The sequence below is a fragment of the Kryptolebias marmoratus genome, linkage group LG13 (assembly GCF_001649575.2).
Source record: "Kryptolebias marmoratus isolate JLee-2015 linkage group LG13, ASM164957v2, whole genome shotgun sequence".
In the NCBI taxonomy this organism is placed as follows: Eukaryota; Metazoa; Chordata; class Actinopteri; order Cyprinodontiformes; family Rivulidae; genus Kryptolebias; species Kryptolebias marmoratus.
Genome location: NC_051442.1, coordinates 25,649,274 through 25,667,033, shown reverse-complemented (window position 1 = coordinate 25,667,033; position 17,760 = coordinate 25,649,274). Strand labels below are relative to the sequence as shown.

Here is a 17,760-nt window from a genome sequence, read left to right as displayed (position 1 = left end):
ATGTTTTTCTCTTTCTTACTGTTTATTCATTGTCACATGCTGTTTTTATTTTGTTTTTTAATTATGCAAAGCACCTTGAAATGCCTTGCTGCTGAAATGTGCTATACAAATAAAATTTGATTGATTGATTGATTTTGAAACACAAGTCTGCGCTCTGCTGAAATAGCAAAATTCTTATTTAGACTAACAAGTTGCTGTTCCAGGACCGGGAGGTTATTCTGTGGCTTTATTGAATATATACAGCAGGTAGGATTACACAGTAAACACCAGACACCTGTTTGTTTTTTTACTTTCACCTTCACAAACACACAGAGCCCACTCTTCATTTCTTTCCCTCCCCTATCTCACTCTTACACACATACACACACACACATACACAGTCTCTTTATTGCAGTCTGAAGCAACATGTTTTACTTGCACTGGCCTGAGAGTGGGTTTCCGGCTGATGTCAACTCACATTCCTTGACATACCACATTTTTTATTCTTGTCCCGGTGGCCCACAAATTAAAACAATGTCCCACATTTGACTAGGTCATATTCTGAAAAATAATTTTAAAAATTTCGATAGGCGCATAAGGAAAGCAGAGCTGCAGCCATCATCACAGGCTGTCCATTAAAATACACAGCAGCGTCCCACATCATGACCGAACCTGCGTGCCAAGATGCTAGTAAAATAAAACAGAGCAAGAAAAGGAGCCTGATGTCTGTACAATACATAGAAACTACGTAAAAAAGAAAATGCAGCTACAACAAAGACTGAGTAACTGTTTATAACTAGGTGAGGCCAGTCAAAGATGATTCAGAGTTTTTTGTGACGTTTGCCACAGTTCTTTTTCCAATTTCACACAGAGGGGAGCACAATGTGAAGCGGCACTGCAAAAGTGAGTCATACAAGAAATGTACAGCAGAAAAAGCAGCATGCCAATCTATGAACTCGTTTTTACTCAAACCCAAAGATGACTGCCAGACAGACAAGGTAAGGTTCCTTGGGTTGCTGTTTGCAAGTGTGGACCTGGATGCAGTTGTGCTTCTTAGATGTAAAGCAGTGTTTCTTGTCTTTCTGGTAAACCTAAAAAAGGTTCGACAGTAAACAAAAGTTTCTTAACATTTTTCTGATCAATTTTTTAAAAAGTGTTTAACTTTAAAAGAAAAAACTTATTTTTTTAATATTCTTGTGCTAATTCATTGTGTTCACTAACAGGCAACAATTGACTAATGTAATGTCAAATTAGAATTTCTGAAGTCATCATAGGGTTGATAATGTGTCCCACCTTGTCCCTTATAGGCATCCTTGTTGTCCCACTTTTGGTATTTTGAGATCTGGTCACCCTACTGCCTGGTGTGACAGACCCCGGCCTCTGTTGCTCTGTTACCTCTGTGCTGTACTTCACTCCAGCCCTTTCTAGCTACTGGTAGGATTTGTTGATATCAGCCACTTCCTCAATCTGCCAGTGGTACATACCGCGCAGGGGCTTGTCTTTCCATGATGGTTCCTCTTTCTCCTCTTCCACATTGGGTTTATGCTGCCTGAGACATTCACTTAGCAGATCATCACTGGGGGCTTTTTTCTTGATGTGCTCCAGGATCTTGGTTGTTTCATCCTATGTAGTGGTTCTGATGCTCACTAGTCCTCTGCCTCCCTACAGTCTCAGGGTGTTGGACTTAGGGTGAAACCCTCTGTCATTGTGAGGATTAGGTACAGTTGCCTTTCTGTCATCTCCAACCAGTCTGCCCATTCTCCTCTGACCACTGACATCAACAATGCATTTTCATTCACATAACTGCAGCTCACGGGATATTTTCTCTTTTTCAGATGATTCTCTGTAAACCATAGAGATGGTTGTATGTGGATATTCCAATAGATCATCAGTTTCTGAAATACAACCACACCACATTCAAAGTTACTGAAATCAAATTAGATGCCTATATGTATCGAGTTGCTGCTATGTGATTGGCTGATGAGCTACAGTATATGTGTTAACATGCAATTGAACAGGTGGACCTAATCTCAGTGCACTGATGAGGGTATATTTTCTCCTTTTTTGTGTATATTATTTTGCTTCTGCAACCATCTGAATTTCCCATCTAAGGCACAAATAAAGGACTTATTGTTTTATTCTAAGCATATGTACATGTTAAAAATGATTGTTTTATTTCTCTGAGGTCCTTGTCAGTATGGGGACAACAAAACAAAAGCAGTTAGAGTTATGATTGTAAGGTTCTCCTGCACCCCCTTCCAGTCTGCTCTGCACCCCCACTCTCCACTCTCTCCTCATGAATATTTGAGATCAGTGGAAGCAGGGAGGAGGCAGGGACAAAGGAAGGCAGAGAGGATAAAGGGGGAGGGAGGGGGTGAGCTGATGTCGTCAGAAGCCCTGTAGTGCGCAGCCTCCGTTGAAGCCGAGCCGTCTATTGATTGGAAAACAACGAGCTGTGGGAGGACAGATAGGAGTGTCTGTGGGCTAACAAATACAGAGCAGGACTCTCACCCCGCTGCTGTTTTTACATCAGATTTTTTTCTCCCTTTCACTCTGGAATGACTATAACTGCTGCTGCTCGTCACTGATTTCTGCTGCCAGGGGAAACACAGGTCCTCCCAGTCTGAGAAGATTTTCTTCACATGGTGAGCCAACATCAACCACAGTTCCTCTAACTGCAGGTAATCAGTCTTTTTTCTGAGCTTATTCATCGTGCTGCCATTTGTTCTTCCATCCCTGACCTCTGTGTGCATCATCCTGCCGTCATCATTGTCTTGTAACCATGGTTTCCTCCATCTCTCCCTTCCTTTCTCCTCTCTGCTCCTCTCTCCCTCCCCCACTCCTGCCTTTTTTATTTCTGATGCACTTGCTTCAGTTTTATTATTTTTAATATGTGATATTGTTTTCAAGTGAAAACCACTGTTTTTCTCTTAACATGAGATATAAACACAGGTATTTTCCTTCACAAGTGCTTTCAGTCTTAGCATGAAGAATTTCTGTTTCATGAAACTGAATCGTTTTTTTTTAATTAATTAATTTATTTTTGCTATAGGCCTTAGGAGATGCATGACAAATTATTTTCTTCTATATTGCTGCTTCACATTTAACCCACAGCTTTTCTGGTTCTTCAGCTGACATTTACTTATTTTGCTGTCATCCTAAAAATATTCAAAAGAACAAACCTGATTTTAGGAACTGGATATTCCACATGAAAGAGAAAATGTAGCAAATTGCTGGAGGAAAAAAATCAGCAGTGGAGTTGTTAGATTTGTTTGCTGTAGAAACTGTTGTGAAAATGGAAATAAGTGACATGGTTCTGTTCCATCAAACTGATGGTTTGGCTTTATCATGCCAGGTTGGAGCAGGGGGACACACCTGAGACCATCACCACACACTAACAGATGTGAAGATTAAAGGAATATATATATCACCCCCTGCTTGTCATATCAGAGTTTTAAAATAAAATGATTTCATGATGAGAAGAGACAGCCATTTTGGTCAAACCTTGTAAAAGACATTTTGTACAATCTTGAGATACTGTAAGATCTTGCAAGATCTGTAAGTGCTCAAAGAATATGTTGAGAATTACTCTCAACTACTACCAAATCAAAATTTACCTAAAAATCTAAAACATTAGCTAAGTTATGGACATTTTTGTGTTTCCTGAGATCAATTGTCTGTGGCTGCCCCCTTGAATCAGGTTGACCCCAAAGGTTAATTAATTGTAAACGTACATCTAATTATTACTTTGTGAGCGTTTCATTAAAATCCATCCAGTGGCTCATAATATATTTTACTAATGCTACAGTCAAATAAACACACACACAGGCAAAAACACTATTGCTCTTTGGTGTTTAGCTGTTGTTTGTGGAGTGAAATCACATCTGATCGCACCTGGTTACTTCACCTGAGCAGTAATTAAAGAAGCTATACTATGACTTTTAGTAAATTAAACCACTGATCTCCAGCAGAATCAAACATAGAGTCAGCTGCTTACCTTCATTTTTTTTACTGTTTGCTTTATTTCAGTGAAAAAAAAGGCTTTGTCTGACAGACAGAATCTTTCATTTCCTGTCACTAAAGAAGGCAGGAGTGATTCATTTTTCTGCTGTCAGGATTTAATAATCACTGAATCATTTTCTTAACTGGGAAATCAAATACAAGTATTAATCCAAATGAGGAAGATCTGTTTAAACCAAACCCAAACCTCCATACGGAGAAGGGGGTGGGTGGGGTGTGGTGGTGAAAGATGATCTCTGCCTGCAGACGTAGCAGCACTTTGCTGAGTACAGTGTGCTGAGGAAGAGGAGGCTGGTTTTTAAATGGACTCCTCTGTGCTCAGCCACTTCCAGCAGGCCACAGTCCAGCAGGTTCAGGCCTCAGTCCTGTAGCAGCACTGCGTCAAACAGCTCCACTCATTCAGCCAACTTTAGCATATCTGCAACTTTTACTCTCTGTAAGCTCTGTAAGATAAATCATCATCTATACGGGAAGCCCCCTGATTCTTTCAAGGATCCTGCTTCCTCTCTGCTTACCACAAATCGTATTTTAGACCTTAGAGACACACTCTGCTGCTTACCATGACAAATTAAACTGGAACATTTCTAAAGAGATTTTTTTCAATTGCTAATGCAGCCATTTTAACATTTTGTGTTTGGTTGCTTGGTTTTTTCCTGTTTTAACTTTAAGTTTCTTGTTTTTAGTAGGGGTGGAATGAGACATCATCACCATTGTCTCGTCTTTTCACAAGGCAGGACGAGATAAACGCTTCAGTTTATGCGACCTTAGAATGGTTCTCCAACTACAGAGGTGGACAAACTTGTGTGTACCTTTTAGTTAAAAAACACACACACAAAACCACTGAAATAACTTAAAACTGACATAAAGTAATAAAAAGAAGAACATTGCTAAAAATCAACTAATGAAAATCAAAGATTATGTTTGAATTTTGTTTTAACAAATATATATATATATATATATATATATATATATATATACTAATGAAACTGGTCTTGACCAAAAGGGTGGTACCCTTAACTTAATAATATTTTGTTGCACAACCTTTAGAGGCAATCACTGCAGTCAAGTGATTTTTGTATCTCTGTCTCAGGCTTCTGCACCTGTCCACATGTATTTTGCCACTCCTCATTAACAAACTGCTCCATCTGTGTCAGGTTTGAAGGGTTTTTTCTCCAGACTGCAGGTTTCAGCTCTTTCCACAGATGTTCAGCAGGATTTAGATCAGGGCTGTTTTGTTCTTAGCAATAAAAGCTCCTAAGCATATATATTGGTAGGACGTGCATTGTTTTCAGTTCCTGAATTACCACATAACCACCCAGGTTTTACAATTTGTGTTACATTTTCTGTGACAAAAAATATGTTTTTAAATATTTATTTATTGTTATTTTTGTTGTTTTTGTTTTGTTTTGTTTTATGCATGTGCAAAGTTATCGACTTTTTTCTCCTTCTCCCTCTCCCTGGTTGTGGTTGTGTCTCAAGTACCTCACAAAAACCCTCCAGTCTAATAATGAAATTAGAGAAACAGATGAATCCTCCCATCCACCCCACCCCACAAAAAAGGCCCCAATGCCTTCTTAAAGATTCTGTCCATGGCCCAGACCTTAGCAGGATCCTAACCTTTACACATCTCCACATGAAGAAGGGCAGTGTCCCATCTGCCCTAATAAACCAGCTGTGCCTGGTTATTAGCTATTCCCATGGGTTTTGGGTCATTTCCCTGTTGGAGGACCTATGACCTGTGACTGAGTCCAAGTCTTCTGACACTAAGCAGCACATTTGGCTCCATAATGCCTTAATAGTCTTGAGATTTCATTAGACCCAGAACAGATTTAAGACACACTGTTCCAGAGGCATCAAAGCTGCCCTAAAACAGAACTGGGCCTCCTCCATGTTTTACTGTAGGTACAGGGTTCTTTTCTTTGGATGTTGTAATTTTGGGTTTGTGAACACAGAGCTGATGGGACTTGATGGAACATCAACCTGCTTGGAGATGGTCTTATAGCCTTTGCCTTTAACATGCTTGTCAATAATTTTCTTTGTAAGGTCCTGAAACAACTTTGTCCTCAGCTTTCTGTGCACCATTTTCACTGTGGTACACACCATGATACTAAACAGCACAATGACTACGTTTCACCCTTTAATTGGGCAAAATGACTGATTCCAAGACTGAGGACACCTGTGATGCTGATTATAGGACACACCCTAGGTTACCATGTCCCTGGGGTCAAAATATTTTTTTTTATCTTTTCTTGGGGTACCATCCTTTTTGTCAAGGACAGTTTCAGTATTTTTCTTTTGTTGAACTATTCATACAAAAAAACAAAATGATTTTTTCTCCATACATCTCTTTTTATCAGCCAAACAAGGTTTACCAGAAATTATTTTTAAATTAAATACGTGTTCATTGGTTTGGTTTTCCTTTTTATCACCAATTTTACCAAAAAGATAATATAGCTAAAAAAATTCAGGTAGACACTCTAAAGTTGTGATGAGCTCTGACAAGTGTTTGTCTGAGTCGTGAAAACTCTCAGGACTGATTGAAGTGGGCATTAGTCAAAATCTTTTGTGTCTTTTTTATTATTATTTTCACCACTGGAAAAAAATGCTCATACAGTTGAACAGAGAGATATTTATACAGCTTGCATGGAGAGTGGGGCTGTGAACTCTTAGGAAACAGTACAGTCAGATCTTATTTTATTTAGACCGCAGAGTTGAATCAACTTTTCTCCTCTCAACTGAAATTAAGAACAAGAGGTCCACACCAAATTTTTTCATCGTCAGAGTTGACAGATAACTTAATACTAAGTCTGTTGTTTCAAATAAATGTGGGACAGAGACTCGGAGGCTGCAGGTGAATAGGGAAGCTGCCTTCAAAATAAGGCTTGAGAGGCTTGCTCTTGTGGCACAATATCTCCTTGCACTCACAGTTTTCAGATGATTAAACATGATTGTGTATTGTTTATGTATGCCATAGTGTTCTGTTTATAGCCATCTGTGTGTGTGTGTGTCAGCATGGCATTTTAAGGTTTTGCTCTCCATGTTCCCAGACATTGTGTTCCCTCAGCTCCTCTGTTTTGCCTTGTCACCTACACCTGTCAACCTTTGAAATCAACTCACCCGCTTCCACTTTCCAGTCATCCCTCCCAAAAGAAACAAGCTCCCTGTTTTTACTCATTCTCTGTCACATAATTTAGGAATACAGCAAAACCACATTTTTAAAAACTAAGTACAAGCAGTCACATTTGAATACTTGCCAGTACTGAGTACCAATACAAGTAATAAGAAATACTGTTTCACTTCTAACAATTTGAAAATATGTTTGAAAATCATGTCTGTGCAGTTGGAATGAGAGGCTCTAAGCCCCACTTACTCCCCACACACAATTGTAGGGCTTTTTTAGACATCAAATAACTAATTAGAACTAAATGTACTGCATTAGCAAAATGAATATCCGAAAATACAATATAAAAGTAAAACCTACGTAGATTAGCACAAGTCAGCACCTGGAAATAATTATCTGAGGTGTATTTTTATTTTTTATTTTCATTTTGTTTACATGAACTTCTAGCTCAGCCAGCCTAGAGGGGGTGTTTTGGCACTGTTTTAGCTTCAACTTATGGATTAAAGTCCTGTGTCTAGTTCTTAATATATGTCAATGCAGGACAAAGTGTCTCTAGAGGTCCTTCATCCAATCTCCATCTGCAACCAGACTTTTTAACAAACATGTTAAATAATGTAAATATGCTTTTGGTCATTCCTGGTTGATGTGTGAAGCAAAACTTGTTTTGTTTTTTTTGAATATTTGAAATTTCTTTTTGTTTTTATTTCATTTATTTGAATATATTCTGTGATTATTTGTCTATTTGATTCAGATTTTCTGACCTTCTGATTGTTGCTTGTATGGTTCACCACCGTAATGACACAATTTCTCCAGTGCGGGATTCTTCTTTTTCTATGGCCTTTTTGGTTTTGTGTAGGAGATACAACAAGTTTAAAAAAGTCTTCAGTTTCTGTTTTGAAGAGAAAAATCTGAGCTTGGAAACAATGGAAGTCAGTGAGAGTTTGGGTGTGCCCACTCTGCATTCTGGGGAAAATTGAGACAAAACCATAAGTCTTATAGCAGTGGGTCAAAGAAGACAAAATATGTATAAATTATTACAAAATATGTATAAAGATGTATAAACTGTAAAAGAAGTATTAAAATTGTGAAAAAAAGCGCTTGGTTGCAAATGTTTTAGAAAGTTTAGACTGCTGTGTGTGACATCATATTGTGATCTATGGTCACAATGTGATGTCACACAGCTCAGACTTTTTACATTATGACCATAGGTTATGGTTGGAATGTAGATGGACCAGTAAATTGAGAGTTTAGCCTTTTGATTCAACTCTTTTTTTTATCGATCCATATGGTGATGATTCACCATATGATTTGCTAAAACCTACTTGAGTCCAACCTAAAGTCTTCTCCATAGCCTCTCTGAATTTCTCCCATGCCCAAGTCTTTGCATCTGCAAGCACAGACGTCACAGTCCTCCTGGCCACGCTATTCCTGTCAGTTGCTTCAAGAGTCCTCTGGGTCAGCCAATCCCTAAAGGCCTCCTTTTTCAGCTTGATGGCAGTTCCTTCAATAGCTGCCATGACTGGCACCAGTAACCCTCAGGCCACAGTTCTTGGAAGCCGCATCTTCAATTAAGGCCCAGAACATGGCCCATTCGAATTTCATGTCCCTGGCCTACCCTGGGCATGTGGACTTACATTTCCAGGAGGTGTGAGTTAAAGATCGCACAGACCAGGGGCTCCACCAGACGTTCCTAGTTCAATCTCACTACTCGTTTGGGTGTACCAGGTCTGTCTAACAGCCTCCGTTGCCACCAGATCCAACTCACTCCTAGATGAGGATAAGTTGACAGCTCTGCCCCTCTCTTTACCAGAGTGTTCAAAACATAGCGCCGCAGGTCTAATGACACACTTACAAAATTGATCATCAACCTTTGGCCTAAGGTGGCCTGGGACCAAGTACACTTATGGACCACCCTATCCTTGAACGTGGTGTTTGTTATGGACAGCCCATGCAGAGCACAGTAGTCAAATAACAAAACACTGCTTAGGTAAGGAGGCCCTTCCTTACCTTCGCCCTCTTCCATATGACTCCGTCATTGCCCCCATGAGCATTGAGGTCAACCAGGAGAACAACCAAATCCCCAGATGGCACCCCTTCCAGGACATCATTCAGACTCCAAGAAGGCTGGGTAATTTGAACAATTGTTTTAAGACAGAGAGAGAATATTTTATTTGCAGACTCAAGGTCCATAATACATACAAAACAAAAAACACACAATTTAACATTTGGATTCCTGAAAGATAAAAACCTTCCTCAGATTTGGATCCATAAGCTCCGATGTGGGAATTACTCTCAGATCCCTTTAAAGAGAAGCACCGCTCCGCCCCTTAATACTGTGGCGGACTGGCTTCATGCCAAAAAAACAGGACCTTTTGCCAGCAGCAGTCTTAAGTATTTTTAATTTTAAAAAGAACGGCAAATGGAGAGGAGGACATCACCACAGAGAAGGAGACAAGAAGCAGGAACTTTTACTTCAAACGTGACATGATTAAAATGTCTGAGCTGCTTACAGGCCGACAGCCTGAGATCAGTTAGTGATTCAGAGCAGTTTGTTACTGATGAAAAAATAGAGACAATCCATGTGTGATTAAACAAATGTCATAGTCTGAAACTGCTGTTGATTAGTTTACTCTGGTGTGAGAGTTTAGAAACGCTACTTTGAAGCATCCAGTTAGCATTGGGTTAGCTTTGAGTTAGCAACATTAGCTCTCTCCTGCCGTCTTTATGTTGATTTACAGTGTTGTTTACTGATGTCATGACAATGATCTGAGGGTAATCGGTTCTCACCATTTCCCATTCCCAACTCAGTCATTATGCTCGTTGTTTTGTCGGCCATGACGGTCCTGGTGATCATCAGAATGCAAATCTAAAGAGTTTTCATCTGATTACGGATATCCAGCTGTTGGTTCAGGTTCATACTGGTATGGTTGCATATCTATTACTCACGCAAAGTCTTGTTTGTGTTCAAAAAAGGCTTCTTCTTCCATTTCCACTAGTAAACACCTGGACAATAGCAATGTTCTTGGCCAGCGGTGGCACAGCGCTCGTCATGAACCCAGGATGGCAACTCTGTCCTACAAATTACCCACTTTGGATATTATTGACTTAAACACTACAAACAGTTTATTTAAGTTTTAGATCAGAAAAACAGGTCCCTGATATGTTGTGTGGATGTGTTAGGCTAAATAACATTTATGAAATGTCAGTTTTTTTAGATTTGATTTTGTTCAGCTTTAATGTTAGGAAATGTCATATATTTGTCTTCTTTAGTTTGACAAATTATGATTACAATTTCTGTAGAATTTGACATCATGTTGTTCACCATATACCAAGCATACATTAATGAGCATCTGGAACCAGCTGAAAAACATAATTAAAGTAAATCCAACGTGTACTCACAGCTTTGTTAGTTGCGTCCTGGTATTGCGTTATCAACATAAATAACATCCTCTCCTCCCCCTGATGTTCTCTGTGTTTAAACATGCCCTTTAAAATAAGATCCACCACAAATATAAAGTGCACAAAGAATCCAACTCACCATAACCCTGAATCAGTGGAGCCCTGTGCCTGTTTCTCAGTAACCAGACGGTCCCATCTTGGGCTTCTAGAGACGTTTGTTTTTACTCGTTTTGCTGCTTGTGGGTTTGTTTTTAGTGGTAACGGATCACGTGACCTAGATAAGCGTTCTGACAAGCATCAAGAGTGAGTCATAGACGGATGGAGTGGAGAGAATCCAGTCAGTTTTCAAAATAAATGTCGTTCAGGCTCCGAAAATAAAAAACTGAAAATACTGTAAATTAATTATTCTTTCTCTGCGGCCCAGTACCAAATGACCGGTGGTCGGGACCTCTGCATTAGGTGATTTTTTTACTGTACCTCCAACCATACAGCCGGTTCAACACAGGATTAACTGCTTGGAGAGAGCATTCATATAAAAATTAAACAAAACAGGTGATAAAATGCTTCCTTGTCTGACCCATTACAGATCTGAAAGGGACAGACACACAGTTGTCCCACTGACCTTGATCGTCTGGTTAGCATAGAACTAAGACAAACATCTAATTGTAGGAAGTTCTCTATGGTTCACACCATCAAAAGCCTTAGAGGCATCTATAAAAACACATAAAAACAGCAGTCTTTACTTTTATAATTACTTAATAATTCCTTTAAGATGTATATGCACACATCAGTGCCATGTTTACGCTTAAACACTAATTGATTATCAGTAAACATTATTAATTTGTCCAACCTTGCCAGGAGAATTTGTTCAAATACTTTAGACAGCATATTTGCAAGAGTAGTGGATCTGTAATTATCAGAACTGCCTACTTTCCCTGCTTTATCCTTCACCACAGGAACTAAAAGAGCATAAGCACAAACAACAGTAAGAACCTTCCCTGCAAAACTGTAGCTAAAAAGAACAGAATGCTAGATATGTCAAAAGTAGCAAAACTGTTGTCCTTAAAGAGGCAAGTACCAGAATGGTATCTAAAGGCTAAAAGAACCATAGTTAAAATCCCAAAGTAGCAAAATGGTAGCTATAAACTAAAAGTGCCAAAATGATAGTCATTAAAGATAAAAGTAGCACAAAAAGCCAAAGAAGATCAAATGCTGAAGCAGATTTCAAACAGAACACCGTTTTAGAAGAAAGTGAGGAGATAATGATATGAATTTTATTTATTTGAAAAAACTAGATAAATTGTTAAAGTAACACAAAGCATGCAGGGGTAAGAAAAACCAAAAACCAAAAAAAGCAAACATACGAATAAAACTACAAACAGGGAAAACAATAGTGTGAATTCTGACTCAATGTTCACAGTATTGTTGAAATTCTTCTTTATATTTCTAAAATGAAGACAGCAGATTTCTAATCCAGCAGATTAAGTCATAATCTTGTGCCTGCCAAGGTGGGTACAAAGCGGGCCAAGGTGGGCTATGAAACAATGTGCATAGCCTAGAATGCAGTTTTGCAAGCCATGCAAGACGTAATTTTTAGACTGGCCTCTAAATATGTGGCTACACTTCACAACTCACTTGGTCACAAACCCTCAGAATCAAGTGAGACTGCAAAAAAACATTTGGTTATTTTCTCACAGGTTTGAGTCACCAACTACTGTTCAACAGTCACAGATACTGCCTTTAAGTATTTTTAACACCCATCACAAATGAGAAAACCCAGACCAAAAAAACGTTATCTGATTATTACTTTTTGTTGCAGGGCCCAGACTAACCAGACAAACCTAAAGGGGGACATCATGGAAGCCCCTATTGTGTGCTTGGACGAGGAGTTTGAAGACCTCCGATCCTACCGGTTGGATGATCTGGACCATCCAGCTCTCAGTCACCCCTCTTACTCCACCACCATCACCCCTACAGTCCATCTGAGCTCCATCACTCGCGAGGACTTCTCCGAGCTGGAGAACTTTTCTGAAATGATGAGTTTCAAGTCGATGGAGGATCTGGTCAACGAGTTTGATGAGAAGCTCAATGTCTGCTTCCACAACTACAACACCAAGACTGAAGGCCTGGCACCCATTCGCAATCAGTGCCACAATCAGGAGGATGAGGAGCGGCTGCAGGATGAAGAGTAAGTGAGCAAAACTCACTTTGGCATTTGTTAAGTACTAACTTTTATTGTCTGTTAGCAGCTGCTCTGTAGAGAGTCAACATTTCTCTGCCTTCATGTTGGTTTTGGGTTATGGTCTAAAAATAACAGTTTGGGTTTGGTTTGAGAAACACCTGCAGGACTTTGTGAGTGACTAAGGGCATCACAAACTGGATCTAATGTTAGGTTCTAAACAATGGTGCTGATCCAAGAACCACCCAAGGGAGAGGTCATCATTATAGGTATGTTTACATTAGTTTAATGCATTTCACCTGCCAGCTTTCATACCATAGTTTTAGACTAAAATCATATTTTGATGAGAATAAACAGAGTTGAAGCCATTTTGGTCAAATCTTGAAGATAACATTATGTGCAAGCCAAAGGAGGAGAGATAATGTTTTTGCCCGTGTGTGTGTGTGTGTGTGTGTGTGTGTTTTCAATTCTCTGTATCATTAGTACCACTGGAACCACTCTCATGACATAATCGCTGGATGTGCATCTACAACTGATTAACTTTTGTAGTCAATCCCAATTAAAAATGGCCACCACAGCTAAGTAATTTTTGCCTACACAAAAATAGCTATACCTTTCTCAAAATAACAGATACTGGCTACATCTAAGCCAATTTCACATATATTAGGCTCAAGTTCTGTGTGGTACTTGCTGAGACTGATACCCACACTCGAAGCGCTAACTGACTGAGCAAGATCTGTTTTTAAAACTATCAACCACTGGAGTCAGTTAGTAAATTATCTCATGTACCACTAAATGGATTTTAATGAAATCTGTATCTCAGCCAGTTTTACAGATACTGAGCTAGAATTTGGTGTGGTAGTAGTTGAGAGTCGGTCACCATGCATAGAGTACTGTCCATTGCATGATATCTTTGCTCAAAACCAGTGGTGGACAAAGTACTCAACTCTTGTACTTGAGTAAAAGTATTGATACCCAGAGTCAAACCTTACTCAACTGCAAGTAAAAGTTGCTCAGTTAGGTGTACTCAAGTTAAAATACTGAAGTACTTCAGTACTTCAGTAATTCAAAAGTACAACTTATATTTTCTCACATCAGTACATTTCTGTATTGTTTTGAGTGATTTTACAGAACCTTATAACTCTCTGAAACCACCTGATGATGTACTGACATGTAGAACCACTCTGCTACAAAAATCTACACCATCTGTAAAAACATTAGCATAGAAATGCATTACAAAATATAATGACAGCTATTTTCATTAATTTTTTATTAATATTATTTAAAACATCCCCATCCCAGGAGGAAAAAGCTGGAGAGCCTTTTTCTCCCCACACATTCGTTATGGAATAGAAGTTTAATGTTGAATCCATTACTGTGGATGGACTGCAGCTCTGCTTTCAAGAACTCTTCCTATTGAACCACTTTGCTACATGGCAACACCACGTGCCTTATTAAACCTGTAAAACACTAATAACATTGTAAGGCCAAACTTCTCCAATCGAAAGTTGATCCACCACGTGTGATGAGTTGACAGGTATTCTGATGCGTGAAAAAATCAAGTGTTCCTTGACCATTTTCTTGTAGTAAAAATGTGTAATTTTATTTCCTTACTTCAACAAAGTTCATGGATTACTTGTATTCATTTCAAGGTTCCATATTTCATTAAAATAGATGTTGCAAAAAGGTTCCAATAACATTTAATGCAGATCCATTAACTTTGGTACATAAATTACACGTTCTACACGGTTTCCATGGTAAAAAAAACTGTTTTTCTCTGTCTCTTCTCATCTCCTGAACAACATTGCACCTGGCTTAAATGGTTGTGGAGAAAGTGACAGGTAGCATTTTATGCCCCTTGTGGTGACAAGTTGAAATAACACTGATTTGGTTTTATTTGTAACATTGATGAACTTTTTAAGTAAACTTAATTTAAGATGGCTGCCATTCCAAATGATAAACAGTTGTGGATGTACAGCTAATGATTATTTCCTGAGAATTTCATTAAATTCTGTCCAGTGTTTCATAAGATATTTAGTGAAAAGACAAAAGAGCACACATACACAGCCACAAGCAAAAACAATATGTTAATGTTTTCACCTTCAGCAGTGGGTGATAACCACCATGGCCCCACCCTCCCCAGCTCCACCTTGTTGGCATTAATGCTGAATTATTCAGTGTGCACTTTGGTGTGCCTCAGTTAGCTTTAGCTTGGTTTCAGTCACAGCTGACTGCTCGATCCACTTCCTTTTACACTTTAATGAACAAATACACACATCCTTGCATCATGTGAAGCTGCAACATGACAAATATATCCTGACAGTAAAAAGATAGCTGCTCTTTTTATGACAACCTTTCTTACTGACCTTTTATCAATTAAATTAATTAGTGGCAAAATGCTCTTCAGGCTGTTTCTTTTTGCAAAATTACATATAGGTTTATAAGATTTGCAAAAATTGCATCGTATTTTTATTTACATTTTTACACAATGTCCCAGTTTTTTCAGAACTGACGTTGTAAAACACTGAACGTACATTTTCAACTCAAAGGTACTACAGCTACTCAACCTTAACCAACACAAAACGTGGCTCTAACTCAGTCAATGTTACAGACATTGTGCTCAAATTTGACATGGTAGTAGATGAGTCATTCACAACACATCCCCTGGAGCCATAACAAATCTCAAGAGATCTTACAATATCACAATATCTCATTTTATCATTTGTCATTCTCATCATAAGATGATCTTAATCTAAAACTCTGGCATGATATGTATTCCTTTAAGGATTACTGTTTTTATTTTATAATTTTTTTTCCTTATCATCCATGCTTTCATGGAGCAAGATGTCTCAGTTTTACACAGAGCATGACTTCAAGCAGTTAATAATAGAAACTGAGACTGAACTGATGTATCCCACTCTGACAGGACTGTGGTGCATTCCAACATGCAGGGAAAAATGATACTGTTTGATTCAGATTGAAGCAACAGACTCACAGACCGATGGACTCATTTGACTCATAAGGCTTTGTGGCATAATCCCTGCAGTTGGCATGGAAGAGATCTGAGAGAATTCAACCAATGAATGGGAAGGAGAATATTAAACAGTGGCTGCTAGCCAGCAAATACAGCGGAATAGCTCTGGAACATGGTCCAGTCCCTGCGGAACAGATCACTAAAAAGTGCTCCGTGTGTCCAGTTCATGGACTACTTGCTTCTGCTATGGTTATCAGTTTTAGAGTTAATGAGCTAAATTTGTGTGTTAGTAGTAGTCACTCTCGTAATATTCTTTGAGTGCTAACACATCTCAAAAAGCCTAACATTCTTTCAAGGAATGCTAGAACGCTACTTTGAAGTTCATTTCTAATCTTAATGCACAAAAAGAAGAGAAGCACGAATGCAAACTTTACCATTCCTCACTGCCAAAAAAAAGTAAAGGTAGATGATGATGATTTTGCTTTTGTTTGAGTGTGCGTGCTCATGTTTCTTTTACAAAATTACCTCACAAGGCACTTAACAAGTTTTTTTGTTCTGTTGTGGCATATCAGGCATACCATATAGAGAAGATGGCTGCCTACATGTGCCAGAACAGATTTGCTCTGCAATAAGGATATCTGAAGATGAGAATCATAATTAAATGATTTACTTTATTGAATCAAGACTGAATCAAGCAGTAGGCACGCCACATTGTTATAATAGCAACCTGTTTGAATGACCTTCAATTATCAGGACTGCTTGTGAATCGGTGCATGTGTGTGTCTGTATATATATATATATATATATATATATATATATATATATATATATATATATATATATATATATGTGTGTGTGTGTGTGTGTGTTCATGTTATGTGGGTGTATTGCACTTAACAAATTTTCATGAACCTAGCCAAAAGTAATCATTGATGGTACAAATACAATTAAGTAACTTTTGGAGTTAGCCCAATAAAGATGGCCTCCACAGCCAAATCACCTTAACAAACACAAAAATGGTTATAACTCAGTCAGTTTTACAAATACTGAGCTAAAGTTTGACGTGGTGGTACCTGAGAACCTTCACACAGTTTCTGACTGGGCAATATATGTATGTATTCAAATTTTGCCATTAACTACTTGGAATCAGTTCTTTCTTTTAGCAAACCGTCTCCTGAACTACTGAACAACTTTTCATTAAACTTTTAATGAAACCAATAAAACAGTCATTTGATTTACACCACAACTGATTCCCATTTTGAATCAGCCCATTGCAAAATGGCCACCAGAGCCAACTAACCTTAGAAAATAAAATATTACTATAATTCTATCAATTTTACAAATATTGTTCTAAGATTTGGTGTAGTGCAGGGGTCGGCAACCCAAAATGTTGAAAGAGCCATTTTGGAGCAAAAAAAACAAAAAACAAATCTGTCTGGAGCTGCAAAAAAATAAAAGCCTTATATGAGGCTTATAATGAAGGCAACACAGGCCTCAAGTGTCTATATTAGCCTATTATCAAAATGACTGAGAGTATACATAATGAGCATTCATGATTTATTAATTTAAAATTTTAAATTATTCATTTTCAAATATAATACTCTCCAGATCTCAGATAAGCCATTACAGTTAAATAACTTAACTTTAATCAATCAAACCGATTTGCTCAGGATGAAATACATTAGTAAACCAAACATTTTACAACTAGATATTACGTAATATCGGTGTTTATCTTCCACTCATTGGGAAAGCTAGCTGGAGTTTTTATAACAATGTGCTGGGAGTCAGGCGTTCTCCCCCGGTGTACCGAACCTGGAGCGCTTGGCCAGCTGCAGCTGTCTGCTAATACAGCGGGAAAATGTCAGAACAATATTGCTTGTGTAGATTCTCAGTCGTCCAGGCCATGGTAAATTCAAAAAAGGTTAAAAAACAAAAACAACTGGACTTCTATTCTGTAGTTGAAGACGTTTCGCTTCTCATCCGAGGAGTTTTCTCAATTCAGAAATAGAGAGTGTGGAGTGGAGCTTTTAAAGCTGAGATGTGATGTAAGCTGGATTGCTTGCAAATTGTTCTCACTCTCCTAACAAT

The 17,760-nt window shown here is 38.4% G+C and overlaps 1 protein-coding gene across 1 annotated transcript in view; it reads left to right on the top strand.

Annotated features, from left to right (window-relative positions):
* The first annotated feature begins 2,389 nt into the window (after window positions 1-2,389).
* Window positions 2,390-17,760, top strand: part of fez1 (fasciculation and elongation protein zeta 1 (zygin I)) — a 56,340-nt gene continuing 40,969 nt past the window's right edge. Inside the window, exons 1-2 of the mRNA XM_017433217.3 lie at window positions 2,390-2,660; window positions 12,339-12,707. Coding sequence (XP_017288706.1) covers window positions 12,376-12,707 — 332 coding nt within the window. The 5' untranslated portion in view covers window positions 2,390-2,660; window positions 12,339-12,375. The remainder of the gene's footprint in view (window positions 2,661-12,338; window positions 12,708-17,760) is intronic.